This window comes from Oxyura jamaicensis, chromosome 5 (genome assembly GCF_011077185.1).
Source record: "Oxyura jamaicensis isolate SHBP4307 breed ruddy duck chromosome 5, BPBGC_Ojam_1.0, whole genome shotgun sequence".
Classification (NCBI taxonomy): Eukaryota; Metazoa; Chordata; class Aves; order Anseriformes; family Anatidae; genus Oxyura; species Oxyura jamaicensis.
Genome location: NC_048897.1, coordinates 63,503,397 through 63,527,854, shown reverse-complemented (window position 1 = coordinate 63,527,854; position 24,458 = coordinate 63,503,397). Strand labels below are relative to the sequence as shown.

The window sequence follows — 24,458 nt, the reverse complement described above, 5'->3', positions numbered from 1 at the left end:
CTACTCTAGAGAGAAATGTAACAAACGTTGAATATCTGAAAGATACCTAAAAGAACAATTATTCCATGTAACCATGGATTTCCTATCATTTTTACAATTTTCTCTCCCTCTCTGCTATTCATATGATAAACCCACTTACGCTACTGGTCTTAAAACAGACTGTAAACAGCCAGAGCAGAGATTGTCTCATCTTGTGTGCACAAGACCTACCACAATGGAGCCTTTATCCTGCCTGCAGACTTTCAGCACTTCTATAATTCAAATACTACTAATAATGATAGTGAATGTGGAATAGTGTGAGCGAGACATTAACATGAACAGCAAATAACCCTCTATCAAGCAGATGCTCTATAGGAATAATGGAGAACACCAGCAACACTGGCAGGGTTTGCACACATCCTGCTTTTTTATCCCAAAAGAGCCCCAAACACCTTAATAAATGAATGGAAAGTCTGTTTCTAATACATGATACCAAAAATGAAGCCTTTCCATGAAGATGCAGCAGTCCCACACACCATTTTGGGCTACAAGGGAGAGCAAGGTTTGCCAGCTGAAACTGTCCCTGCAAAACGGAAGGCAGCCAGGTGCTTACCGGCATGGCTGGCTGACAAGCTGCCTCTTGTTCTGCCTCGGATGAAATGAGAACTACCCCTGGCTAAAAATCAGCCTCTCGTCCATCACACTGCCCACTACAAGCAAACAATCAAAAAACCACAAACAAGCATGAATGAGCAAAATGTCCATTAAACAAGAAAATGGTTGTACTTTTCATGAGACTTCTCATGCCAGGAGCATTCTGGTTTCAGGCCAGACACCAATGTCAGGCCAGAGCACCGGAGAGATTTCACCGTCAGTTCAGTGTCACACTCACACCTTCAAGTAAGCCTGTATAGAGATGTGTGCATATGTGGACTCCCCTCTGTGTGAACTTTGAACATGTTTTAGGTATCCCATCCCATACTGACAGTTGTGTTAATACAAATTTGTGCCTACTGTTACTATCTCAATCATATGAATACCTGGCAGATATTTTAACACCATTTTCTTGGCTCATATAAATATGCCTAAATCTCCTGCGTATTTGAATTTACATGACCATGATAGCTCTTTTACTTCCCTCCCTAATTAATTTACTGCATGGAACCAACACTCACAGGTTTCCCATGAAACCTTGTCAACACAAAGTAAAACAAACAGGACTGCAACACCCAGCACGGCTGACCAGTGTACAGCTACGTTCTCTCAGTGCACAGGCTGGAGCTTTCTGAAGCGGCCCAGGTGTGCAGGGAGGCAAGCTTCCTCACAGGCCTGGAGGAAGAAGGTCTGTGTCTGTGAGGCTCACAGGTTTGAGCACGTGACGGGCAAGGGAACAGCACAGGGGGCAGCCTGCAGAACAGTAAAGAAGGCCCAGAAGTAAAGCTGCATTTCAAAATGCATGGTGTTTCTGGCAAGTCACATGCTTTAAAACTGGACGTAAATCATTGCAACCTTCAACTTCTGTTTCCACAGAACTTTTAAAATGTTTTTGCTTTCACACAGAGGGCCCTGTTCAGCATCTTGCTGCCATGGTGTTTTTCTATCTTGACAATTCACTTCCGTGAGCAGGCATGCAGCCAACTCAAATGAGACTCAATGCAGTGAAAAGCCCTTCAGGTAAACAGTGTGATAAGCTAAACTGCAAAAACGAGACAATGTTTTTGGACTATGAGGCAGTTGCTATGGAGACGGTTGCTAATTAACTGCATTCAGTCAAGAGAACAAAGGGTTTAAGGGCAGACAGGACTCTGTATCTTAGAGCAAGCAATGCATAACGACTTATGCAATCTGCACATCTATCATATCTGGAATACCTGAGCCTTTGCTTAGGTTGCAAAATACCTCAAGAAATGACAACAGGGTGGTTTATTCAATTATATTTGAACTGTTTTTTAGGTAATTAATGACCTATCAGTATTTAAAAACCAAACAAGATCCATACTTAGGAGTCACAGGTATCGTGAATCAGTGCATAAAGCCAGGATTGTATTAAACATTGAAATTATTTATGATCATTCAGAGTTACGGCTTTCACAGCTAATAAAAATGCCACCGAAAAATCATTTTTAAGACAATATAATGTACCTAATCTATTATTCTCTCTTACATCTTAAAAAATACTACTTACAATGCTCAGAAAAATTAATTCTTCAATTCCTTCCTAAAGGAAGTTCTCAAAAATAGGCCTCGTACCTTAATAATGTATTTACATTAGAATCAGCTATTCTGAGAAGGTATTGGTCTACATTATTTTAAAGGGCCTATATTTCTGTATAGCTATGTATTATGACTCTTTATTATTTCTATAATTCATTGTAGACCTACAGTACTCTGTAGAAAAAAAAAAAAAATAGAATTATCACAAGTGACATAAAACCCCAACCAGCATCACTCCAGCCTAGAGAGTTGCTGTGTGCCTCTGAGTAAAGTGCCCAGGTACACGGCAGCCCCAAGTGAACCCAAGGTCCACTGATACCTGCCAAGACTCGCCAGCATGCCAGGGCTCTCCCCACCTCGATGCAGGGGAACACAGACACCACCAGCACCCTCAGCCCCCATGCGAGGTTGAGCCCATCACCTTCGCTGCCTCCCATGAGGTGACACTTGGGTGGAGGAGGCAGAGGCAACCCTCTGCCCTGCAGTGGTTCCAGGAAGCAGGTGCCCCAAGGAACTGGGGTTTGATGCAGTCCTGATTGATGATGCATTGATTACTGACACTCGTCACTTCTAAGTATGGATTTGGTTGTTTTTTTCAGTACCAACAGACTGTTGGGAAGGGGCAGCCCAGCAGCTGCCTGTCACAGTACAACTGCGATATCTGCGCAGGCTGTGCTTAGGCAGACCAGGCACCTCCATACAGTATATAGACATACCCTAACTCATTTTTCAGAGACTTCAAATGTTGAACTCTTTTCCTAAGTGAAAGCTGAGGAAACCAATAAAGAGCCTGTTGCTTATTAGAAAGTCCCTTCCATTAAAGTTGAAAAGCCAATGGATAAAATACATCTGTGCTAACACAAGATTTCTTAAGGTCTGGATATATAAGGCAACATTTTTCCTTTTAAGTCATTAAATATGTAATTTATATAAAATCAAAAGAGATTTTTTTAAAATGATTTAGATACTGTCAGGATTTAAAGAGTTACAATCAATTTTGAAGTTAAGTCCCTACTAAGGGGAATACGATGAGTTCACACCTCATATGAGACTATTACTTAAAGTTTGCTGCACACTGAACAAGCAATGTATTAATTTACTACACGAAGGCCTAAGGTTTTGTGTTTTTTTTTTTTGACATTTTAAATTACAGGGCATCTGCGAACAGATCCTAAATCTGAATTGCACATGGATTTTCCACACCAGCCAATTCAGCTTGCCCCTAGACATCCCTTCCAGCATTAATCACTCAACCACGCTGCTGTACTTCATATTTCTTTTAAAGAAACAGAGGTCTGCAAGATTCTTAAACTCTTGCCTAGAAAACAGAAATTATTACTTATGTGGCCAACTAAGTTTTAAACGTAAGGGACGCAATTCTGCCTTCAGTTACACTGCTATAAATCTTTAACAACTCCATTAGATTTATAACAGCGTAACTGAGGAGGAAATTGATCCCGAGATATTTTCTCAATCTGTAATTAAAGAGCAGAATTCTAGCTTGGCACAGAGTAAAAACCTCTTAGATTATGTCTCTGGATAAACTACATACTTTTCTGTTCCTTGAATAATGATGTTATGAACAAATTAAATCATCCTATTTTCACCAGCTTCTATATTATTCTGTGGATGGGTCACATTTCACATCATTTCATGGAGCATCAACATAGAGTTAAATACTGCCTCACACTCCCATTCACTTTCTCTGTCTTCTCCATATAGATGTTAGACTCTTTATAGATGTCTGTTATTTGTATGTGGTATATAGCACCACAAGGACCTTTTTGTGTTTGGTTTCAAGGAGCTACTATATTAAGCAAATGCCTAATAATAATAAAATGGCACTTAGCCAATTCCCTTATTAGAGGCGCAAGGCATCCTGTGGTCAAATTATGCAGAGATTATACTTTTAAGAAGATGCAGCCTGCTCTCCTAGTGCACAGGATGTGGTGCAGGAAACATGGTTTTGCCACAGTTGTCCTAAGCTCCCCAAATATCACTGGATAAACTGTGAAAGGGGCCCCTTCAGCATTAAACCATAGATGGCACTGGTGGGGAGAGGGCTCAGTTCCCAGCTCTGCTATAAAGCTCTTGATGACATTGGACAAGTTATTTAATCTCTCTATACTTCTTTTCTTTACTGGGGTAGAGGCAGCTTGTAAAACTTCCTGTCTCATAATTTTAATGGAAGTGGTCTTTTCATTGCATTTTTACCTCACTTTTATCTTTGCTCAGTATTTCCAGTCCTAATGCATCTTTCCTGCTGTTTCCCTGTTTGCTAACCTTGCACACCAGAGCCCCATGCCAGCACTGCACGTTCCAGGCCCGCAGAGGCCAGCAGGAACTCAGCACAGCTGCTACCAAAGAGGGGCTGTGACAGATCTACCATCTTTGGGGCAGCCAGGCCAGACCAAAGGTTTTTCTGAGCTGTCCCATCTGCTAATGACACTCCTCTGGCAACCCTGTTACATATTCCCCGTACTCTTTTGTCACTGCCACGCAAGACGGAAGATTCTGCACGTGGCTCAGTAAGCTCTCCCTTAAGGTAATTCTCCTCAGCGCTTCCACAGCCTCTGGCGGTTAGACCTCCTCGAAGCTAAAAATACATCATGCTCTCTAAACATAAAACATACAATAAAAGCTTACATACCTCACCTATCTAAACAAACAACAACCTACATACCTATTTAATAACTACTATGAATGTGAATTACAATATTTCTTTGCAGACAGCTCACCCAATGGGATGCATACAGTAACCAAAGCACAGAAGGAAGGGTGCCAGCCAAGCAGTAGCCAGTTTGTTGTGTGTAGATTCCCTTGTTGAGGTCTTTTAAATCCATTTTAATCAGCTGAAAGAGGAATAAGTTATATATACACACACACTTATTCACACATGCATGTGCATGTATGTATGTACCTATGAGTAAGTATTTCTTTCATAAGTAATTGTACTAGATGATTTGACAACAATCTGGCTAAGGAAGAACTAAACAATTGAAAATGCAATTCCTGTTTTAAGAATTAAAATTTAAAGTCACCAGATCACATGAAGGCATCTGTTAATATAATTCAAAGACTACTTTTCCTACAGATAATTATTTTATTACTTATCTACAGTTGTCAACAATATCCACAAATTACAGTAAGCCTGCTGTCCCCAACCAAATGGAACTGGAACCATTCAGGTTAACATTTCATTTTTCCTGATACCTAAGATAGTACAGTTACCTGTTAGTTTAGGGGTAAAACTCTGATGCTGAATCCAAGTGGCTGAAGCTGCTTTTTTCATCTGTGCTCCCTACCCACTGGCATTGCTAATATGACATAAAACACAAATTAAGCTACAATTCCTATTTAAGAAATGCTTTCCTTTTTCATGCTAACCAAACACCTGTTGACATTAAGGTAGAAGCAAGCAAAAGTGAAGCAACTTCAGGCAAATAAGTTAGAAATGCAAATGCAGTATAATCTAGATCACTTACTTCCACATAGATTACTGGAATATGCTTCCTAACACCCACAGGCATATATTCTGTGCTTCTCTCCCCAAAACTGTCAAGACATCAAGCTCACAACCTTTACCTCCAAACAAACCAACATTCGGCCCAAGCTAATTCAATTTTTGCCCACTTCAGCCCAATCTTATTTCTTCTGAGGAAGACAACCAGACAAGGAATTGTGTTGATATTCTGATCTGTTTTGATGGTTTATACACAGGGTAACCTCAAGCAAGCTTAGTGCCCCCTTACAAAGGTACGCCAGATTTTGTGCTAACAAAACTCTGTGGCAAGTTCCTAAATTCTATCAGATTGTATGGGTGCAAGACAGCCTGATCTCTGGATTTCTCTCTCATGTTAATTTATTTATTTTTGAGGGAGCTAGAAAGAACACCTCAATAAAAGCATAAAATCTGCCAATATCCAGGAAAATCCTCAAGAGGCTTGACCTAGTTGGAGATAGCTGGTGTAGGAAGACTGTAATTAAGCAGTTGCAATAGTACACTGACTTCTCACACTAGAGAATGTACATGTTGACCACAGTTTCTATTAACTGTGCTTATTTGAGGTAACATTGTGCTGGTATTTGACTGACATCCCCAGCAACAAACATGGTGCGCAAAGATCCCTCAGGATTTCAATTTCCTTGTGCATCTGGGATGCACTTTTGTCCCTTGTACAATGGGTCAAACAAGCCATGCTACTTCCCTACATTTAAAAGAGTATTCATGACATGGTATTAGCACATTTATGTTCTTCTCCTAATTCATATTATTTTTACTTTCAAATACATGTCCTTAATCATCCAATGTAAAAATTTTAGTCTGCCTAGAACAAAAACAAGAACAGAAAAGCTTCAGAGAAAGCCTTTTCTTTTAGCTAAATCATTACTTCCACTGAAAGTCTGTAAACTGTTAATCCATTAGTGTCCAATTCTTTAAACTATATGGTCAGACTGAAATCATCTGGAAGTCCAGACGCTGAAGTGTTTCTCTATGATGTTCCAGGCCAAGTGTCCCACATTAAAATGTTTGTAGGATAGGAAAATATTCATATAATGGTATGACTACAACTTCTCAAGGGCATCACAAAAAAATCCTGCGTGCATCTGTGAGGAAATCCCTGTAAGACACAGTTAACGATACATATTCATTTTGAATAGCATGGCCCTCTGGGAATTGTGTAAGACTCATGTCACAACCACTGCATTTACTCTCCAACAGTTAGCCCAAGGTCACTCCTGTGAGGTGTGCAGCAGGATATAAGCCCATTTCTATGGGAAAGTGCACATCTCCAGAAAGCCAAAAATGCTGTAAGTAGTTCTTTGTGCTGCCACTGTCCTTTGTTCACTGTCCTGTTATTTGTAATCACACCCACACCGTGCAAATCTAGTAGGGGAGAAGGGGAATGTTAGGATGAAGTTTCCCCCTCAACATGGTTCGGATGCCTGGCTTTCACCACTCATCTCACTGGCCCCAGCTCTGCCTGGCTTGAACAGCTGGCCAGGAGTCTCCAGTTCCAGCAGCTCTTGGATGCTGGTGTGAGCCACCATGGCGGTGATGACTGTGGTGGTTGTGCTGGGGTCAATTTTGACCAGTTTTTCTCTGCTTCCTGGCCAAATAAGTTGCACTCTGCACTGTCCAAGTCTCTCCATAAAATAACAATTTATACATTTTCCTCTCCTGTTTCCATAATGATGCCCAGGATAGTGGTGCCTAACACAAATATAACTCCCCTTCCACACACCCTCAAGCACTGCGGTTGTGGATCAGTGGGATCCTGCTAGGATGGTGTGAGATAATTCAACTGGTATTTGAAGCTGGTAAGAGAGGAAACACTTCTACAGTAATCTCATACTGGTCTCATGGAAAAAAAAAACAAATGTGACAGACCATCACAACTCCTAAGTGAGCGTGGGTCTTATTTGTCTATCTCAAGTTGTCCCTATGTTGCCTGAACCGAAAGATGTTCACCCTGACATGCTTTTAAGAGCGATCACCGTTCTGCAAGGGAACAGAACGAGTAAATGAGTACATTTTCTTTTATGCTATCTACATGCAGAATTATCAACTCTTACTCCTAGTGGGAGAGAAGCCTGTTTCTTAAGGCTTAAAAACTGTGCCTCCACAATTACAGTATCACAAGTTTATCTTGTGAAATCAGAGTTGGAAGAAAAATGAACTAGTATAAATCACACTAGACAATCTCCTAAACATATCCTGGATGTTCTAGGGAGGTTGCATAACTTCAGTGCTCTCATTCTAATATGCATAATTTCTAAACAAGGGATTTACTGAACAAACAATGTCATAAAGGAAAAACATTCTCTTATTCTATTTAGTACAGACATTTGAGTAGGAATAGCCATTAAATGACTGTTAAGTGGTTAAATACCTGATCTGAACCTGCCCTTATAGATTTCACATAGTTCCATGCAAGAACTAATGCTGCTACTAACTCCTCTAAACAAGGGTAACTAACTGTTTACCTGATGTTGTTTCCCATAAGCAGGATATGAACAACTTTCTGCAAGTCCTTCTTTATAATGATGACTGAATACAAGATACTTGTTACAGAGGACAAAAAAAAAAAAAAAAAAAAAAAAAAAGGAAAGTGCTAAAAAGCACTTCCAAAGGATATTCTGCTCTTTTTGGTGCAAAATTCTTCAGCAAAACTTTTAGTATTACTTCTGCTTTCCTTTGGAATACATTACTCCTGACCCAACACAGCCAAAGGGAGTACTTGATTGCTGTGCTATGGATAACCTTGAACAACATCACTCGCACTTTCAGACACGGTGCTTTCCACAGACTGCTCTCTTCTGCCTGCTCCCCGGGTAGGAGTTGATACCCTTATCATGTGCAGCTCTTACAATCCCACTTAGATTTTCTCTTGAGGACTGCAACTTATGGCAGAGGGGAGGGAGAAAAAACAAAAACAAATGAAACAAACAAACAAACCTCACCTCCATCTTATGAAGACTAACACTTTATCCCAAATTGTTGACAATTTACTCTTGAAAGCCCATGTGGAAAGATTAAAACCTGATCCTGCACATTCCAGAAATGCTGGACAAGTAAGCCCCATACCCTCAATTTCTAATGACAGCAGAACTTAATGCTCAACTCACAAAAGCAGGAGGCCTTCTTGCAAGCACTGTCTCATGATGTTGCAAGAACGTTACTAGATTACAAAAATGTTGATAGGCAGCTTTGTTCATAATCTGAGCAATTTAAGTAGTAACTTTTCAAATAGACTCTGTATCTTTGAGCCTTCATTTTCTTTACTTTTAACTGACTGCCAAGCGCTCAGCACATGCTTGCAACCACCTTCATGCATGCACTGTGCCATGACGTAATGCAGTGTGCAATCACAGGACTGCAAGAATGTTTCTAGACAGACTTGTTTACAGTCTAAGAAACCCAAACAGTAACTTTCATAATAAAAGTCGAATCTCCAGTGCATTTTGTGTATGTTGCTGTGAGACACAAAAAAGAAAAAAGAAAAAAGAAAAAAGAAAAAAAGAAAAAAAAAAAAAAGAAAAAAAAAAGAACATACCTTTGTAAAATGATTGCAATAACAGATGAACAAATATGCAACCTGATACTTCACATCTGGTATTTCATCACTCCAAATACCTTATTCACATTCAAATATACTTAATACTGTGGAAACTTTATAAGGTACTGATGCCTTTATGGAGGCAATAACTTGCATGGAACTTTTGAAATTAAGAACAATGGTAAAAATAATTTGCAGCAATTTACTGTATTCTTCATAAAGCTAGTTAGCTCACAATTTCCTAACAGAAACCTAGAAAGACACCTACTAATAGCAGTTACCTACAGAATCACATAAGCCTAGAGAAAGGTGCTTTGGAAATGAAGACTACTACTACTCATTGTACAAAAATCCTATAATCTGAACAGAAATTTTTATGAAAGTATCCTTTTTCCTTTACTATCACAGTAACTCAGGCCAAGAGGTTTTATGCATGACCTAATAAATATACAGTTCTGAAAAGCTGCTCTGCATCTTCTCACATTAAACAGTATTTAGTCCTCTTTGTAAAGCAACTAAAAACGTCCTTCATAAGTACTCATTAATGCACTCTCATGTAGTTTTGATGTACAGATGAATACCTCCAATGTAAATCACGATGACTAATTTCATTTGTAATTGAAGAGCTGATCACATCTTGCAGAAATTAAGATCAAATTATTTTTAAGTCTTAAAGGCAAAAGCCATCTTTGCTACCTTAAGGCTGTGTTAGCAATGTTGGTGGTAGCACATCTGTACGCATTATTACACTTGCAGAAATTTACGTTGCTGTGGTATTGTCCCTGGAGCTGCACTAAAGCTGCATCTCAATGTAGCTAAATTTCAAAAAAGACAAAAACGTGCACACAGGGCCAAATCCATTCCTGTGGTAACTCCAGTGACTTCAGTGTTACACCAGGAATAAAAGTAGGGCTGCATTTCACAGAAGCTTTCATTCTTCTAATCTTTTCCAAAACACTCTCCCAGGAGCAAAGACAAGCACAGGCAGATATCCTGCCAATAAGTGAGTTCACAGAAATTGCTACGAGTGACTAAACTGTCAGCAGTGAAAGACCAACAATTTGAACAAAGTACAAATGCAGGACAGCCAATGCCCTCTAATGGGCTAGAGTATTTACTATGTACTGGAGAAGCAGGGGCACAGAAATTCATCTCGTAAAGGGGAAATAAATGATAGGGTGTCCCACCTCAAACTAGTAGCTGATATTTGCTATTTATCTATTCCTCTTTTGATGCTGTACAAATGAAAAAAAAATCTTATCAATATCTTGGAAAACAAAGGAAAATGGGTCTAGCAGAGTCTCTCTTCCATGGGCTTTGCTCAACTACTTCCACAGAGGGAGAGTTTCAAGTTATGGATGCTTTCCTTTACCCTGCCACTCTGCTCAAAGATTTGATATTTACTCCTCCCTCACCTTCCCCACCTCTGCACTCCCCATTTACTAGTCAATACTGTAGTAGTTAGTAGCAAAGCCAAAACTGTAAGATCTTGAGTGCACAAGCACACACACACAGCAGGGGGGAAGAGGAATGACAGTCAGCACTTTCCTGCAGAAACCTTATCACTTGTCCCTTGGCCTTAGTGCACACTCCCTTTCTCTCAAGAATTTCCAAACTAAGGTTCTTGGAATTTGCCCCCTCTGAACCAAAACAAGTGTCTTTGCTTCTTACCCAATCTTTTCCTATAAATTCAAAAGCAAGAGTTTTATTAAGTTTTTATTTTGTTTTCTGAGGGCTTCTTCAAGGAGCCATAATCCAGGACTGGTGGCAGGGTCAGCGGCAGACTGAAATGCTCACAGCCTCACGCAGGTCGCGACTTTGTCCTTACGACCAAGGATGCCTCAGGGCCACAAAGCACTATGGCATCCCTCTCCTCCCTCCCCAGCCACAGGGCCCAAAAACACCCCTCTGTGGTGGCAGGACTGAAAGAAAGTCTTCAGTTCCCAACCCCATCTGATACCGTAAGTTACTTTTTTGGGAAGGCAATGGGAGAGGGAAACACCCTCCCCACCCCAGTCCAAGGTCACAGCTGTAGTGGAACAGCTGAAGCAATCCGGGCTGCCAGGAGAGGTCACGGCAGTCCCTCGGCACTGCCGGGGTGGCTGTGCCAGTGTGGGCCATGCTGCGACAGCCTGGGCGGCATGGCGGGCACAGGCCCCGCAGTCCCTGCATGCCCTGCGAGCCTGTGCACAGCCCCCTTCAGAAAGCTCTCTTTCAAGGACCATTTCAGACCACTGCAGAGAACAGTGAAGAAACTCTGGCTTCTGGTTACATGGATGTTGCGAAGCACTCATTAAATCAAAGGCAGAGACTTAGAATGCTTTGTCAAGGAAAATCTCTGCTCATCTCCAAAGAAAAAAAAAATACAACTGCTTAATTTAATCCACAGAGAGTGATCATTATATTTGCCACCGCAAAGATCATATTTGTTCTAGTGCCTATATCTAAAGGTAATTTCAGTCAGAAAATTAAATGGTGCTCTCCTGACCTTTTGTCTTACATGGTTCATGAATTAGTGACATATTACAATATGCCCCAACGCTATGGAAGCTTAGAGATATTGCAACGTCTCTCTTGTAAGTGAAATAAACTTGGTATGCCACTAAAAGGCATTAAATTATTTTCATTATGCCACACAGAATCTAAAACACTTACACTGTTTTGATTTCAAAATCCTTGGAGAACAATTATGCTCTCAGGGCCATAAGACTCTATTATAAAGTCCTCAGAAACCTAGCATGGTTTCAATAAATCCTCAAACACTACAAAGCAGTTACTCAGCTTAAAGAAGGAAAACATGAGTTCATCCACTGCAAAGTCAGGATGTAAATTCTACTAATACAGTATCCAGCACTTCCTAACACATTTTTTCTTCCCAATCAGGGTAACGCTTTAAGTTTTCAGCATAATGCACACACCTCCTTTTTCTCGTTGAAAGGTTGATTTAGGACGAACAATAATACATATGACATGCATATATGCTTATGATATTATTAGCTAGCAGTAACAATCAACTAGATATGCATATATCTATGAATGTATATGAATGTTTTCTATGTACACATAATTTATCAAACGGTAACATTCAGTATCAAAGCACCATTAAATTAAATCAGTGATTGTCAAAACGAGTGGATAAATACGTTAATGTCTTTAATTTATACCATGTCACAAAGAACACTTTAAAACAGTATAAATCAGATTTCAGGGGTGATTGCTGGTGATTTAAAAAAAAAAATGCAGCCACCCTTATTTTGGCTGATGAGGCTCTTCCAGCCCAAGTAGAGCTTTTGAGCATAAATACACAATAAGCTTGTTTGTATATACATGCTCATGTCCTGCTAGAAAAAGCACAACCTTCTAATTAAGCAAATCGTCTCCCCCTTTCCAAAGGAAAATAACAACAACGAGATGCAATCAAAACAGGCAGAAAATGGCAAGAAGAAGACAAGAGAAATTATATTCCCCTGTATGGGGAGGGGGGCTGGAAAAAGAGAGAAAGAAAAAAAGAAAGCAAACACCCAGGCAGGAAACCAGGGCCCAGCAACTTTCTGCCAAGGGCAGCTGAGATGCTTCATCACAACTTGCTTTTTCCAGACACCACGCTTCGTGTGGCCGCCAGGGTCACATGGCAGCTGCGAGGAGAGGCTGGGGGGGCGGGTCCCACTGCTGGAGACCCCCCCAAAACGCTGCCACTACTGGCAGCATCAGTGTCCGTTTCCATGACCTCACACGGGGGGGGCGCGGGGGCACAGCTGGTGGCAGCTGCAGCACCATCTGCTTGGGGCTGCACTCGGGCCCAGCCACCCCCTCCTCTGCCTGGGGACAGCCCCACCAGGTAGGGAGGCAGGGACGCCTTTCCCTGCATCCCCCAAAGGCACAGCCACTGCCGGCCCACGGCTGCCCACAGATTGAGGAGCTGGAGCGACAGCTCCGTGGCCCACAAATAAAAGTTTGCACAATGGAAAAGAAAAAAAGCGACCGTGCCCTGGGAGCTAGAGAGCTTGGATGAGTGGGACGAAAGCAACAGAGGCCCGGACAGTGTGTGCAGATGTCAGCATCCCTCGGTGGAGCATATATTTATGGAATGCTGTCAGCGCGTCATCTGATTTATAGCAGTCTGCACTGAGAAAAGGGGGAAAAAAAAAAAGGAAAGAAAAGAAAAGAAAAAGAAAGGCGCAAAAGCACCCCCTAACTTGGATCTTTTGTTGAGAGGCTTTTTGAACACAAGAACTTTATAGCTTCCCAATTTAATATTGTATGTTCTGCCATGCAGTCCTGCCACTGTATTTCCCCTTTCTCTTTCTGCACCATTTATTGCAAAAATAAGGAAAATGTTTACGTATATTTTATGCTCAAGGAGTGACACATCTAAAAGCTTCTATTAAACATTCCCCTTTAGGCAAATTATAGCATTCATTAATGACACAGTTATGCATCAATACTGCTTCCAAGTGCCAGCAGTGAAAGGACTGGTTGAGACCATCCTGAGCAACACATCAGCCCAGCAAAGCTACCTCAACTTCACAGATTTATTCAAGATTTACTCCATAATTACTAAAATCAGAGCCAGGAATTATGTAGAAAAACAAGCTGTCCTTTACAGCTTGCACTGGGACAATTATTTCCAAAGGCTAAATGTGCACCACTTACCATACATTTTGCCTTCATCTGATAAGATGATTTTCCTCCTCCCACATGGTGGATAGATAGCTAGAGCCTCCTGAAAGCTCTGTTCAATGTCAGGGCTCCAGACACCTTCTGCATCATTGTCAATAGGTTTATCTGCAGAATCGCTCATTCTTTCAATATCTTCGGCAGGGCTCTCGCTGCCGCTCCAGCTGCTGGGCTCAATGGTGATGGCTGGGGTCTCCAAGCTTAAGCTTGGAGTCTTAAAGGCAATAAACCTGCAAAACAAACAAGTCCACAAGGCATTAAGGACATGGAACTTCAGGCACACATTTCTGGTTACTTCTGATTCAAAGTTAACAGCAGCTGAGCAGTAATGGGAATAACGCGAGCATGGGAAGCCTCAAGAAAAGTAAAATATTGACAACAACAGTTCTAACCCAAATCAGTAGAGGCAGAATGATAAGGTTGTCAGAAGAGGAACTCTACCACACATTTTCTACATCCAATTACATGAAGGCACATAGCATCAGGTTATATTTCACAGATTGACAAAACAGGTCTTAATACTGGGGAAAACTCAACAACACATAACATATTTAATCTGGTGTAAGACTGGCACCTGTAAAATACCAAACCAGACCCTCAAGCTGGGGTAAATCAGTTTCCTTTCCACTGGCTGGAAAGGAAGTACCATCATTTACATTTACATTACCATTTTCCAGTGACCACCGGAGCCTAAAACAACTTAAACCTAAAATCCCAAATAAAAACTATCCTTCACATTCATCTGGATGTTGGATGTCATGGAGTAAATGGAATTACACTAGCAACAATATAGCTCAATGTGATTAACTGGAAAAGGCTCTACTTTTCAGGTCTTACGCAAATATATAGTACAATCAAAATCTGAGCTATGTACAAACGGAAATCTTTAAAATGATAATACCAGAGAAAGGAATTACATGACAAGGTATTTATTTTGCCAGTTTTAAAAGGTCCCTGTCACAGAACCATAGCAGAACAAAAATTACAATCAAGTTGCTGAATCTATTTAATAAGAAATAATTTAATATAGCTGCACCTGCTCACACCACCAGAGCTGCAGATCTGTCAGTGTTCCTTTTATATTTTTGAGAGAAATACTACTGCTATAAAGATTTGCTCCAGGCAAAAAAGCTGCTATACCAGACCAAATTCATCTCTGGTGTAATTCTTTGTGAAGTCAGTGAAATAACACCAGGAACAGATTTGGCTCAACATGTCTAGGCATAATGCAGTTTTATTTTGAAAAAAGAAGAAGTTTGGTGACTCTAACTGATCTAAATGGATAGGAGTGTTCAAACATGCATGCATGTGCCGCACACACTCTTAAAAATCCAGTTAGTTGCCTGAAGACTGAAAAAAAAATATGTATGTATAAAATACTTGTTTTTTCACGGGAGATGAGAGCAGGCCCTTTCTATGTGCAGAAGAAGGGGATGTACCCACCTGCCCCTCTCCAGCTTAACAGACACTCAGGTGAGAAGTGGCACACGGGCAAACAGCTGATGGAAAAGAAGGGGAAGTAAGTAAGTTGGAGGCTAGCAGCTCTGGAAAAACACCTTTTTGAGCTGGATAACTGCCTGAAAGGAGAAGTATTTACAGCTCTCCTCACCTGAGCTAACCAACGAGCCAATCACTAGATATCCCAAACCTGACAGTCCAGTCCATAAGAGGCTAGGGAGCCTTGCAAAAAAAAACAAAACAAAACAAAACAAAACAAAAGGGGGGGGGGGGGGGGTCTGGGAGTGGGGGGGGGATCTGGGAGTGGTCTTGCAGTCTCACTAACCAAAGTTACCGGTCTGACGCTTGAAGTACAGGGTATTTCCACTCCTCTGGGCTTTACAAGGCACTCTGAGGGATCAGCACACATGAAATGGACTCCCAAGAACTTTATTTTCCCTACTTGAAAGTCTTTTTCTACAGGGAGGCATTTCTTAACTTAGCATTGGTTTTAGCATTTCAGCACAGCTTACAACAACGTTAGTGCCTACCCATTGCTAATCTCAAGGCTAACAGCATCTCGAACGCCTTTTAATAAGTGATAATGAAGCAGGGGATGGATTCACAGAGAACCACACACAAATGAGGAGCAGGAGCAAAGTCTGCCCAAATACACCACTTACTGTCTGAAAAATGCAAAATGTGCCAAATTTTTTGAAGCCTCATCACAAAGAGGAATATGTAAACATTTGTAAAATAGTGAAACACAAAACTTCAAAATTTTCAGAAGGCTGAAGGCTTGATTCAGCTCTCAAGACTGGAATCTTATTCTCAAGGTTTAGCGGAAATAAACAGCAATATTGGGAAAGAACTGACAAAAACAATCATTGGCACTTAAGCCTTCAAATAGAGGGGGAATTTTAGGTAAATGAGGTAATTACACGGTGACTGGGATAATTAGCAGGGTTTCAGTTTTACTGCCACAGTGCACAGAAAAATGGCTATGAGAGATTTTACTGGCCTCACGTGATCAAGACCATGGTTCAGCATTTCACCAGAAGACAGCACAGAGCAGGACTGTTTACTAGGTCAGTTCTTCAAACGTGACTCGGGGAGGAAATCCTTCCCCTCCACCATCACAGGAACCACATCCTGCAACACACAGCACAGCCACCGGCATCTTTCCCTCCAGCCCAACCATGCTCTGCTTACAAAATCTGCCGCAGTCGTAGCCCCAAGTCTTATTATCGTCCTATAAACCAGTCCTTGTTATTGCATTATTCTGAAATAATAATTAAAATGCACACAAGGAAAACAGAGAGGCTCTAAAGTAATTAATGTTACCTGATATTCATGTTAGATCTTGCATTGTGTTTTACTGGTGAATTTTCACTAATGTGCTATCTCCCTTCCCATTCCTTTTTACCTACTTGGATATAATATTGAGGCATTAGTAGCTACTACAGAAGCCTCTAAAATATAAGACAAGCAAGCATTTCTTCCAGAATATGTATGATGGGGTAGGGAGCAACCTCCTGGAAAAACCCTCTCATATACTAAAGGTTGTTTTGAGTGATTTCCATTTTGGTGAACGCTGCCACTGCAGATCTAGCTAGAGGACCAAGGAGCAAGAAAACCTTGTACTGCATCCACTAAATGGCTCCCTATTATTTCACAAAAATAATGAGCTTCTCTCTTAATCAGTTCCAGCCCAGCTCTACGTATCAAAAGGCAAATCCACCTCATCTTTAACTAAGGATCCAATTCTAAGGATCCAACTATGATTAAAAATTTCAGACCTATTATGCTGGAGTTGAACATGATTATCAAAAAATAATACAACTTGTCAATAGATGAGCTTTGTTGCACATTTCTAATGAGCAATAAATCTCATGTGAGAAATACAGTCTTCCAGTCCAATTTAAATGTAAAAAAAAAAAAAAAAGTCTTCCTTTTATTAGCAAACTTGAAATCTCCTAATACCAACTTTTAGTGGAAGAAGCATTAATTTCCTGGAGGCAATTAACAAAAACAACCAAAAAGGATCCATTTGCACGGGAAGTTAGAGGGTACATCAAGTTGAAATTTGCTTTTTATATTTTTTTCATCTTTATTTTATTTTTATTATAATTTTTATAATTTGCTTTTTATCATGTTAACTTTTACAGAACCAATTCCATGCTTGTATTTTATGTTAAGAAATTAAAACACCTCCATGCTTTCCAGAAAACCAACCAAATAAACCCTACCAGATTTTGGCTATCCTTTTATTACCTTCTAAAATTGCTTAAAACACACTACTGCAGTTTTGGAGTTCCCCCTTCAGAGTTTTCCTTTTAATACCAGTCTTTCTGACATATATTTTAAGACAGCTTCCCATGTGCCTAAGTTCCTTTAGTTGCCACTCTGAACAGTGAAGTCTTGCAGCTGATTTTGATTCCCTCTATTTAAGTCAATTCTAAGTATGCCTGGCTTTCTCCTGTAGTTTTTGCAGGACATGTTGGCTGTGCATAATGGAGGTATGTTCCCCTCTCAAACAACATGGTATTTTTCATTTAGCAATGGAGAAACTAGTAGGGACAATATTAGATTTTAAAAATAGGAAATATCCATTTATTACAGCTTCATGAGGTGCAAGAAATTACTCATCTTCATGATGTTCACTTGGTTGAAAAGTTACTTTAAAAACTCAGAAGAACAAGAAAAGCTATTGTCAGAGCAGATCAAACCAATGAATTTAAGCAAAGCCAAATGGTAGTCTGGAACATCGTATCAAGGGAATGGTTTATTTGGTTGCATAAAACATTCTCTTATGCCTTCACTACATGAGCAATGCAAACCTGGACTTGCCCAGACCAACAGCTGAGATCAATAGCTCTTCACAGGAGTGTAGGACAAGTGCAGATCTAAGGCCTTGATATGTTTCATATCCTTCAATACTTCTACAATGATCTAACATGCAAACATTGTTTTTCAAGAGTCATTTAAGCTGAATCTTCTTTTATAACGTCCTGCAAAAGTTCAATCATTTTTTCTGCTTATTCCTTAAACTTACTTTCTTGAATTTCAGTGTACAGGTGCTAAAGGGTGCCTGCACTGAGGTATCACTTGCATACATGCATAGCCACTGGAAGAGGTTTAGTATTCTGCAGGTACTGGTGCAGGAATACAAGAAAGACTGAAAACATGCCTTGGTTCTGAGAGGTATCTGGTGGGGGTGGGGGTAGGGGGTTTTCTAAATTCTGTCTACGTGAAAGATCAAGTGCAGTTATTTTTTAGATATCCTGCAGTGGCATCTGCAAGAATTTCCAGGTATAGTTACCTTCTGGCTACGAATGGCTACAGAAGGTTACCAGATAATTTTTACAACTAGCCCAGTATTTCTAAACCAGCTCTTTTATGAAGATCTTAATTATTGATGCAAAAATGTCAAGAGTTGAAGTGATTAATTACACTTTTAAGAATATATTTTTAGATTGTGAACAACATCTTAGGTTCTATAAAAACAATGGGATCAGGAATCCAACAAGCTTTTTATAAACATCAAGACAATAATGAGCAGATGAGTAAAAACCAACTAATTCTAAATTTGCAGGTGGCAATTTTTCTCTCAAAGCTTGAAAAGTTGCAGGTCCATGGGATTTTCCTTGTGCTTTGTGCTGCAGTGCAAATCCACAGCTGGAGTGCTAAGACTTCAGGAAAGTACTGCTGGAGATAATCCAGAGGAAGAAAATTATCAGATCTAGAAAACATGACCTACCAGAAAAGGAATTGTGTTTGTTTAAATTTGGAGAAGACTGATGTGAGAAGATAACCACTTTCAAATAAGGAAAAGGTAACAGCAAAGTAGAGACAAAGCTCTCTGACATTTCTACCAGGGAAAGGACAAGAAGCAAAGAATGTAAGTTGCAGTGAGAAAAACCTATGCTAGTTGTTTGGAAGACCATTCTGACTCCACAATCAGCCACACAACAGAAGTGACCAGTGTGGGACACTGGGAAACTGTAGCAGGGGAGGGGTTGTTGAGAACAGGTGACACAAACAGTTCTCAGGAATGATGCAGCTCTGCTTAACCCTGTCTGAGGAAGAGGAACAGACTATATGATGCCATGAGACTCAGCAGCCAAAAGAGAACATAAACTGCACCAACAGAAGGAAACCTGCAGTGGGAGTATATCCTTGCCCAGGCATGGGAAAACCCAGGTGCTCAAGAGACTCCCTAGACATGCTGGCAACAAGACAACTTGGTCAGCAGCAGGGCAGAAACCCAGGGGAAAGCAGGCTTCTTACTGCTGATACCCACGGAGCTATGTGCTCCTCTGCTCTGCAGAGTTCCCTTGCACAGCTGCTGGGCAGTTTGCTGTGTGAACATCACTTGTGAAAGCTTCCTGTGAAGCAGCTCATCAAGACAGGCAGGACAGGGAGAGGGCAAAGCACCAGGCTGGGAAGAGGGCTCCTCCTGTGGTTTCTCTCCATGGGGGCTGTAGGAGGCAAGGCTGCTCCCACCCTCCCTTTGTATGTCCGTACATGTGTCAAAACGCCTGACCTTCCACATCACACCCAGGTTTCTGAAGCTCTTCTGCGTAAACTACAATAAATACAGAACAGGTAGGAAGTGTGGATTTTACTAAGATATTTTTTTTCTAATCCAAAGTCAGCTTAACTCACACTGACAATATGAACAGTGCTGCTATTGCTGTCAGTGACAAATTCTTCTGCAGGTCTCCGTAGCAGGCCAATTTCTCATTGAACGAGGAACTCAGCAGGGGAAGACTTACGGCATCTCCACAGGCATACAGAAAACCACCTCTGACTCTAACAAAGCACACCTGAAAAAAAAATCCTAGGTAGGAGCCTTCTCCCAGTCTAAGGCAGCATATGGCATTGCAAAGTATTAAAAGTGAAACTTTTGTTAAACTTCATTTTTTCCAGCTAAAAACAAGCTGAAATTTCTACAACTCCAGTAAAAGTATCTTTGCAGTATTTATGCAAGTCAAGAAATATGATCAAAAAATTTAGGAATAAAAAAGATTAATTTTTTATTCAAAACAAATTCATACTCTGGATTTTGTAGCTGTAATATTTAAGCATGCATGGATTTTTCTGATTCTTTGAGGTGCAAGTGGCATTACTTTCAAGAAAACAAATATATTTAAGCAATTTTATATTTAATTTACCTTTATGAGGAAAGATAACAGTACGAAGAATAAAAATGTAAATCATTTACAGAGGATCCAGTGGTAAAACCATTAGCTTAAAATGTCTTTATTGTATTTTCATTACAAGGTCTACTTATCAGCAATTATCTTCTCTAAGAAGAAAGAGCACCAGGAGAGAGAAGAAGCCCATTTCTAGGACAAAGTATTCCTTTAAAACTCAGCCAGACTAATTCAGCCATTCACTTCTACCATTGAAATGAAATAAAAAGAGTTTTAATCTGTCTGCATGAACACTGGAGGAAAAAAAATCCGATGCTGGGCTTTTTCTGGCCATCAGATAGTTGCAAGCCATGATGCTTCCATACATTTCCTATCTCAAGACTTAATCCTACTAGAGACCAGAACTAGTTTAAGTTACCATTTCTCACTTGGCATTCAACCTGTTTACTAACTGCAAGCTACCTACTTCAAGTTTGTCTTTGGGACTTGTGGTGGACTAACATGATCATTTCATCTACAGTAACAGAACACCTGTGAAAAGCAGCACAACTATTTTTTCTGAAGTGACTGCATTAGTCAGTTAGTGAAATCAGGTGTTACTTTCCTTCCCTCCACTACAGCACTCAGTTACACGTAAAAGCAGCAGGAAAACAGACAGTGCCATGCTAGTGTGCAAAATAACAAAACCATGTAACTTAACATCAATAAAGTGATAGTTTCCTGTAGTCTGCAGCCAGCTCATCTGAGAAGCTTCATGTAGCTTCATGAACTGTGAGGAAACTGTGCTGCTGAACAAAGCATTACTTAAAGAGTACATACAGACATAAATGTGAAATTAGGATTATATAAACTATTTCTGAAAAGAAATACTGCATTCACCTTGAATTGCTCATTTTTCACTTACAGGAACAGATTACTCAGCAAAGAATGGGCAGATGTTAATACATGAGAATTCTTCCCTTTCCAAACAGCTTTCGTCTCTCTGCACTCTTTATGCAACTGAAAAGAGTATTTCTTACCACTCTGAAGGCCTATTTTTTTCCAAAATATGCTTTTGTTAATATATAATTATTGCTGTAAGGATGCTGAATCATTGACTCCAGCCCAATTTTCTTTTCCATTATTTTTCATTTCATAGAAATTACTAAAATGCTTCACCTTCTATGTGGGGAAACAGCCAGATTCTGATTGTGACTTCACCACACTCACTGGCTCCGCTGGTCTGTGCTGGCTCACCAGGACCCTGGAGGCATACAGCTACAGCTTCAAACCGCCTGCAACATATCTAGCCAGTGCCCAGCAATCCAACGCACACAGTGCTTTGTAAGGGGCTACACATGTCTCATGGTCCGTGATGGGCACTGATTAACAAGTTATCACTGAGTAGGTGAATCTTAACATATCAGTTGTGAATCTCTATCTCATTACAGTTACAGCTGTTCAAGAAACAATTCCTTCCCCATATGATACTGAAGCAGTCACATTCATTCTAGGTGCTAGTGCTCATTTACGCCCAGCTTGTTTCAATTATAAGGGTGTTCCTGGGATTTATCCCAGCTCAAATACTGCATTATCGTAGTAACCAACAAAGATTATTCTAAATATGACTTGGCACTCAGAGGAACAAAGAACAGTGAGCACCGTGTCTGATTTGCATTCGCTAATTATCAACATGAAGCAAAGCAAAGGATAAAATATTTACCAGCTCTTAGAAGGAGAAATCATCCTTCTTGCAACTGCAGGAGGCAACTGTGCAGCAAGCCAGCTGCTGCGCTCTGCAGCAGGAGCAGATTGGGCACCTACCGTCACCGGACAGGGATGGCTTATGAATGGCAACGGCTACATCTATTGCCAGAAGAACACTGTGGCATGCCTACCCCAGCTGTATTCCAGCTGGGGATTTTCTATGGCAAAAGCTGTTAGACTGTGAAATGGGGATTATTAATATTTCACCCATTTGCCGATTATCCAGCTTTCAGAAGAATGCTCTGTGACTGAGGGGAGTCTGCCTGCACCTGGGGGTGGGCTCCAGTCCTAGGGCAGGTGAAAGGGCTTGGGCTGGCCCGAGGACAACTATTCACCACAGAAAACACCAGGCCCCAAACTGCCTTGTAGCAGCTCTTTAAAAGGAACACTCCCCAACCCTGAGACCTGTACATAGAGGCCACAGTACAGTCCCTCAGGGCAAGGGCAAAGCCACTGCTTTACTTGGGGTGTGTTTACAGAGCATGTGTTTGGCAGTTCACTATAATTCATCACGCTGTCACTGCATGTAAACAGAAAAAAGAAAACTAGCATATGTATCTACCAGGACAATAGGTTTTAATATGTACAAAGCTGGAAAAAAGGACACAAAAGTAGATGCAATTATTGCGTTAACCTAACAACAGCCCATTCCTTGAATGCCGCAGGCTCAGACATCCCAAGGAGGCTCAGGCAGGTATTCAGCCTTCACTGAGGCTCTGTGCCTACTCCACAACTTATGAATTACAGTAGAAAAGCCCAAAGAAAACAGACACTGGCCCTCCATCAGCGTTAAGTGGTGTTCATCTCTCCCTATCCTTCCATACACATAACCTTGGCATCTGGACCTGGATACAGACACAAACACCCTGCATACCTTTGGAGCTAGACATTTTGTGCACTTAATGGTGTTTTTGCCACTGTTCCAATCCCATCTACCTGGGAGGAGACGAATGATGTAAACACAGTCAATGGCTTTCGTATGTGTCAATAATCTTTTCTTTGTAGTTTGTTGTAACTGACTTCCCACAGCATCCTGAGCACGACCAGTTATTTTTTACCCCAAAAGCCAAACTGGATCTATTAATAACACATACCAAGTACTATAAATATTAGAATTAGGTAAATCCTTGATCTCTGGTGTGTTTCTAGCTTCCTGCTGGGACCACATATGATCCATTGCTCACACATATGACAGACCTGGCACTGAGTTGTTCTGTCTAGACGTAGCCCTGAAACCATTCGATTCCTCAATTCCCCAAGCCTCCCCAGTTTTATTGGTGTTCCCATGTCACACAACCATGTGCAAAATGAGCTCCAATCATTCATGCTCACAGCTCTCTTATTTTACTCCTAGCATATGAGTAACTCGTTTCCTACTCCAATATTTTGGATTTTTCTCTTTTTTGATTAATTTGTTTTAAGGATGAAAGTCTTTTTTTTTTTTTTTTTTTTTTTTTTTTTTCCCCACAATGGCTGCAAAAACACGAGTGTTCACCAACAGCTCTGAGTGAGGTGGGAAAAGGGACAGAAAGCCACCTGCTTGAACAACTTTATGTATGTTCAGTCACGAAGGGGAAAACCAATGCTATTTGAAGGGTGGTCCAATGTCTGACTGGTTCACATGTAACATAAAACTTTCATCTATGTAAAAAATATTTTATATAATGATTTAAGTATTCTGTTAAAAATGTACAAAAAAGGCACAGTAAAGTAAAAGGTTCGTTCATTTACTCAGGTGCATTTGTTTAAACAAGAAATAGCCACAAGATTAACCCTTTCTCTATACAAAGCTGAAGAAGGGCCCTTCTTTTATGAAGCAGGAGAAAGGCAAGTTTTGCGACTTATGCCTGCAACATCTCATTGGCCAAATACACCCCTGGAATCCAGCAGCTGGCACCTTTCATCCCTCAAGTCTACTTATTCTCTGCTTCGCAGATGTTATACAAACATTCCCTTATGTAAGTGCAAACACACGCTTTCTCAAACATACATTGAAAGACCTAACTTTTAGCTAAAATTCATTTTACAAATTAAGAAACTCTGTCAAACATTATCTATAAGCTGCAGACTTATTAAAGCAGCTACCTGCATCTGGCCTTTAAAAACAGGACACTACAGATACCTCATGCTCACCTGAATGTGCCGATATGGTACGTGATAGAACCAAGAGAAAACAGTTTTATTC

At 40.6% G+C, this 24,458-nt stretch overlaps 1 protein-coding gene across 12 annotated transcripts in view; it reads right to left on the bottom strand.

The window, feature by feature from the left end:
* TEAD1 (TEA domain transcription factor 1) overlaps positions 1 to 24,458 on the bottom strand; it is a 161,219-nt gene that overhangs the window by 91,238 nt on the left and 45,523 nt on the right. For all 12 annotated transcript variants that reach the window (XM_035326584.1, XM_035326591.1, XM_035326585.1 and 9 more), the window contains exon 3: positions 13,908 to 14,161. In XM_035326584.1, coding sequence (XP_035182475.1) covers positions 13,908 to 14,055 — 148 coding nt within the window. In that variant the 5' untranslated portion in view covers positions 14,056 to 14,161. The remainder of the gene's footprint in view (positions 1 to 13,907; positions 14,162 to 24,458) is intronic.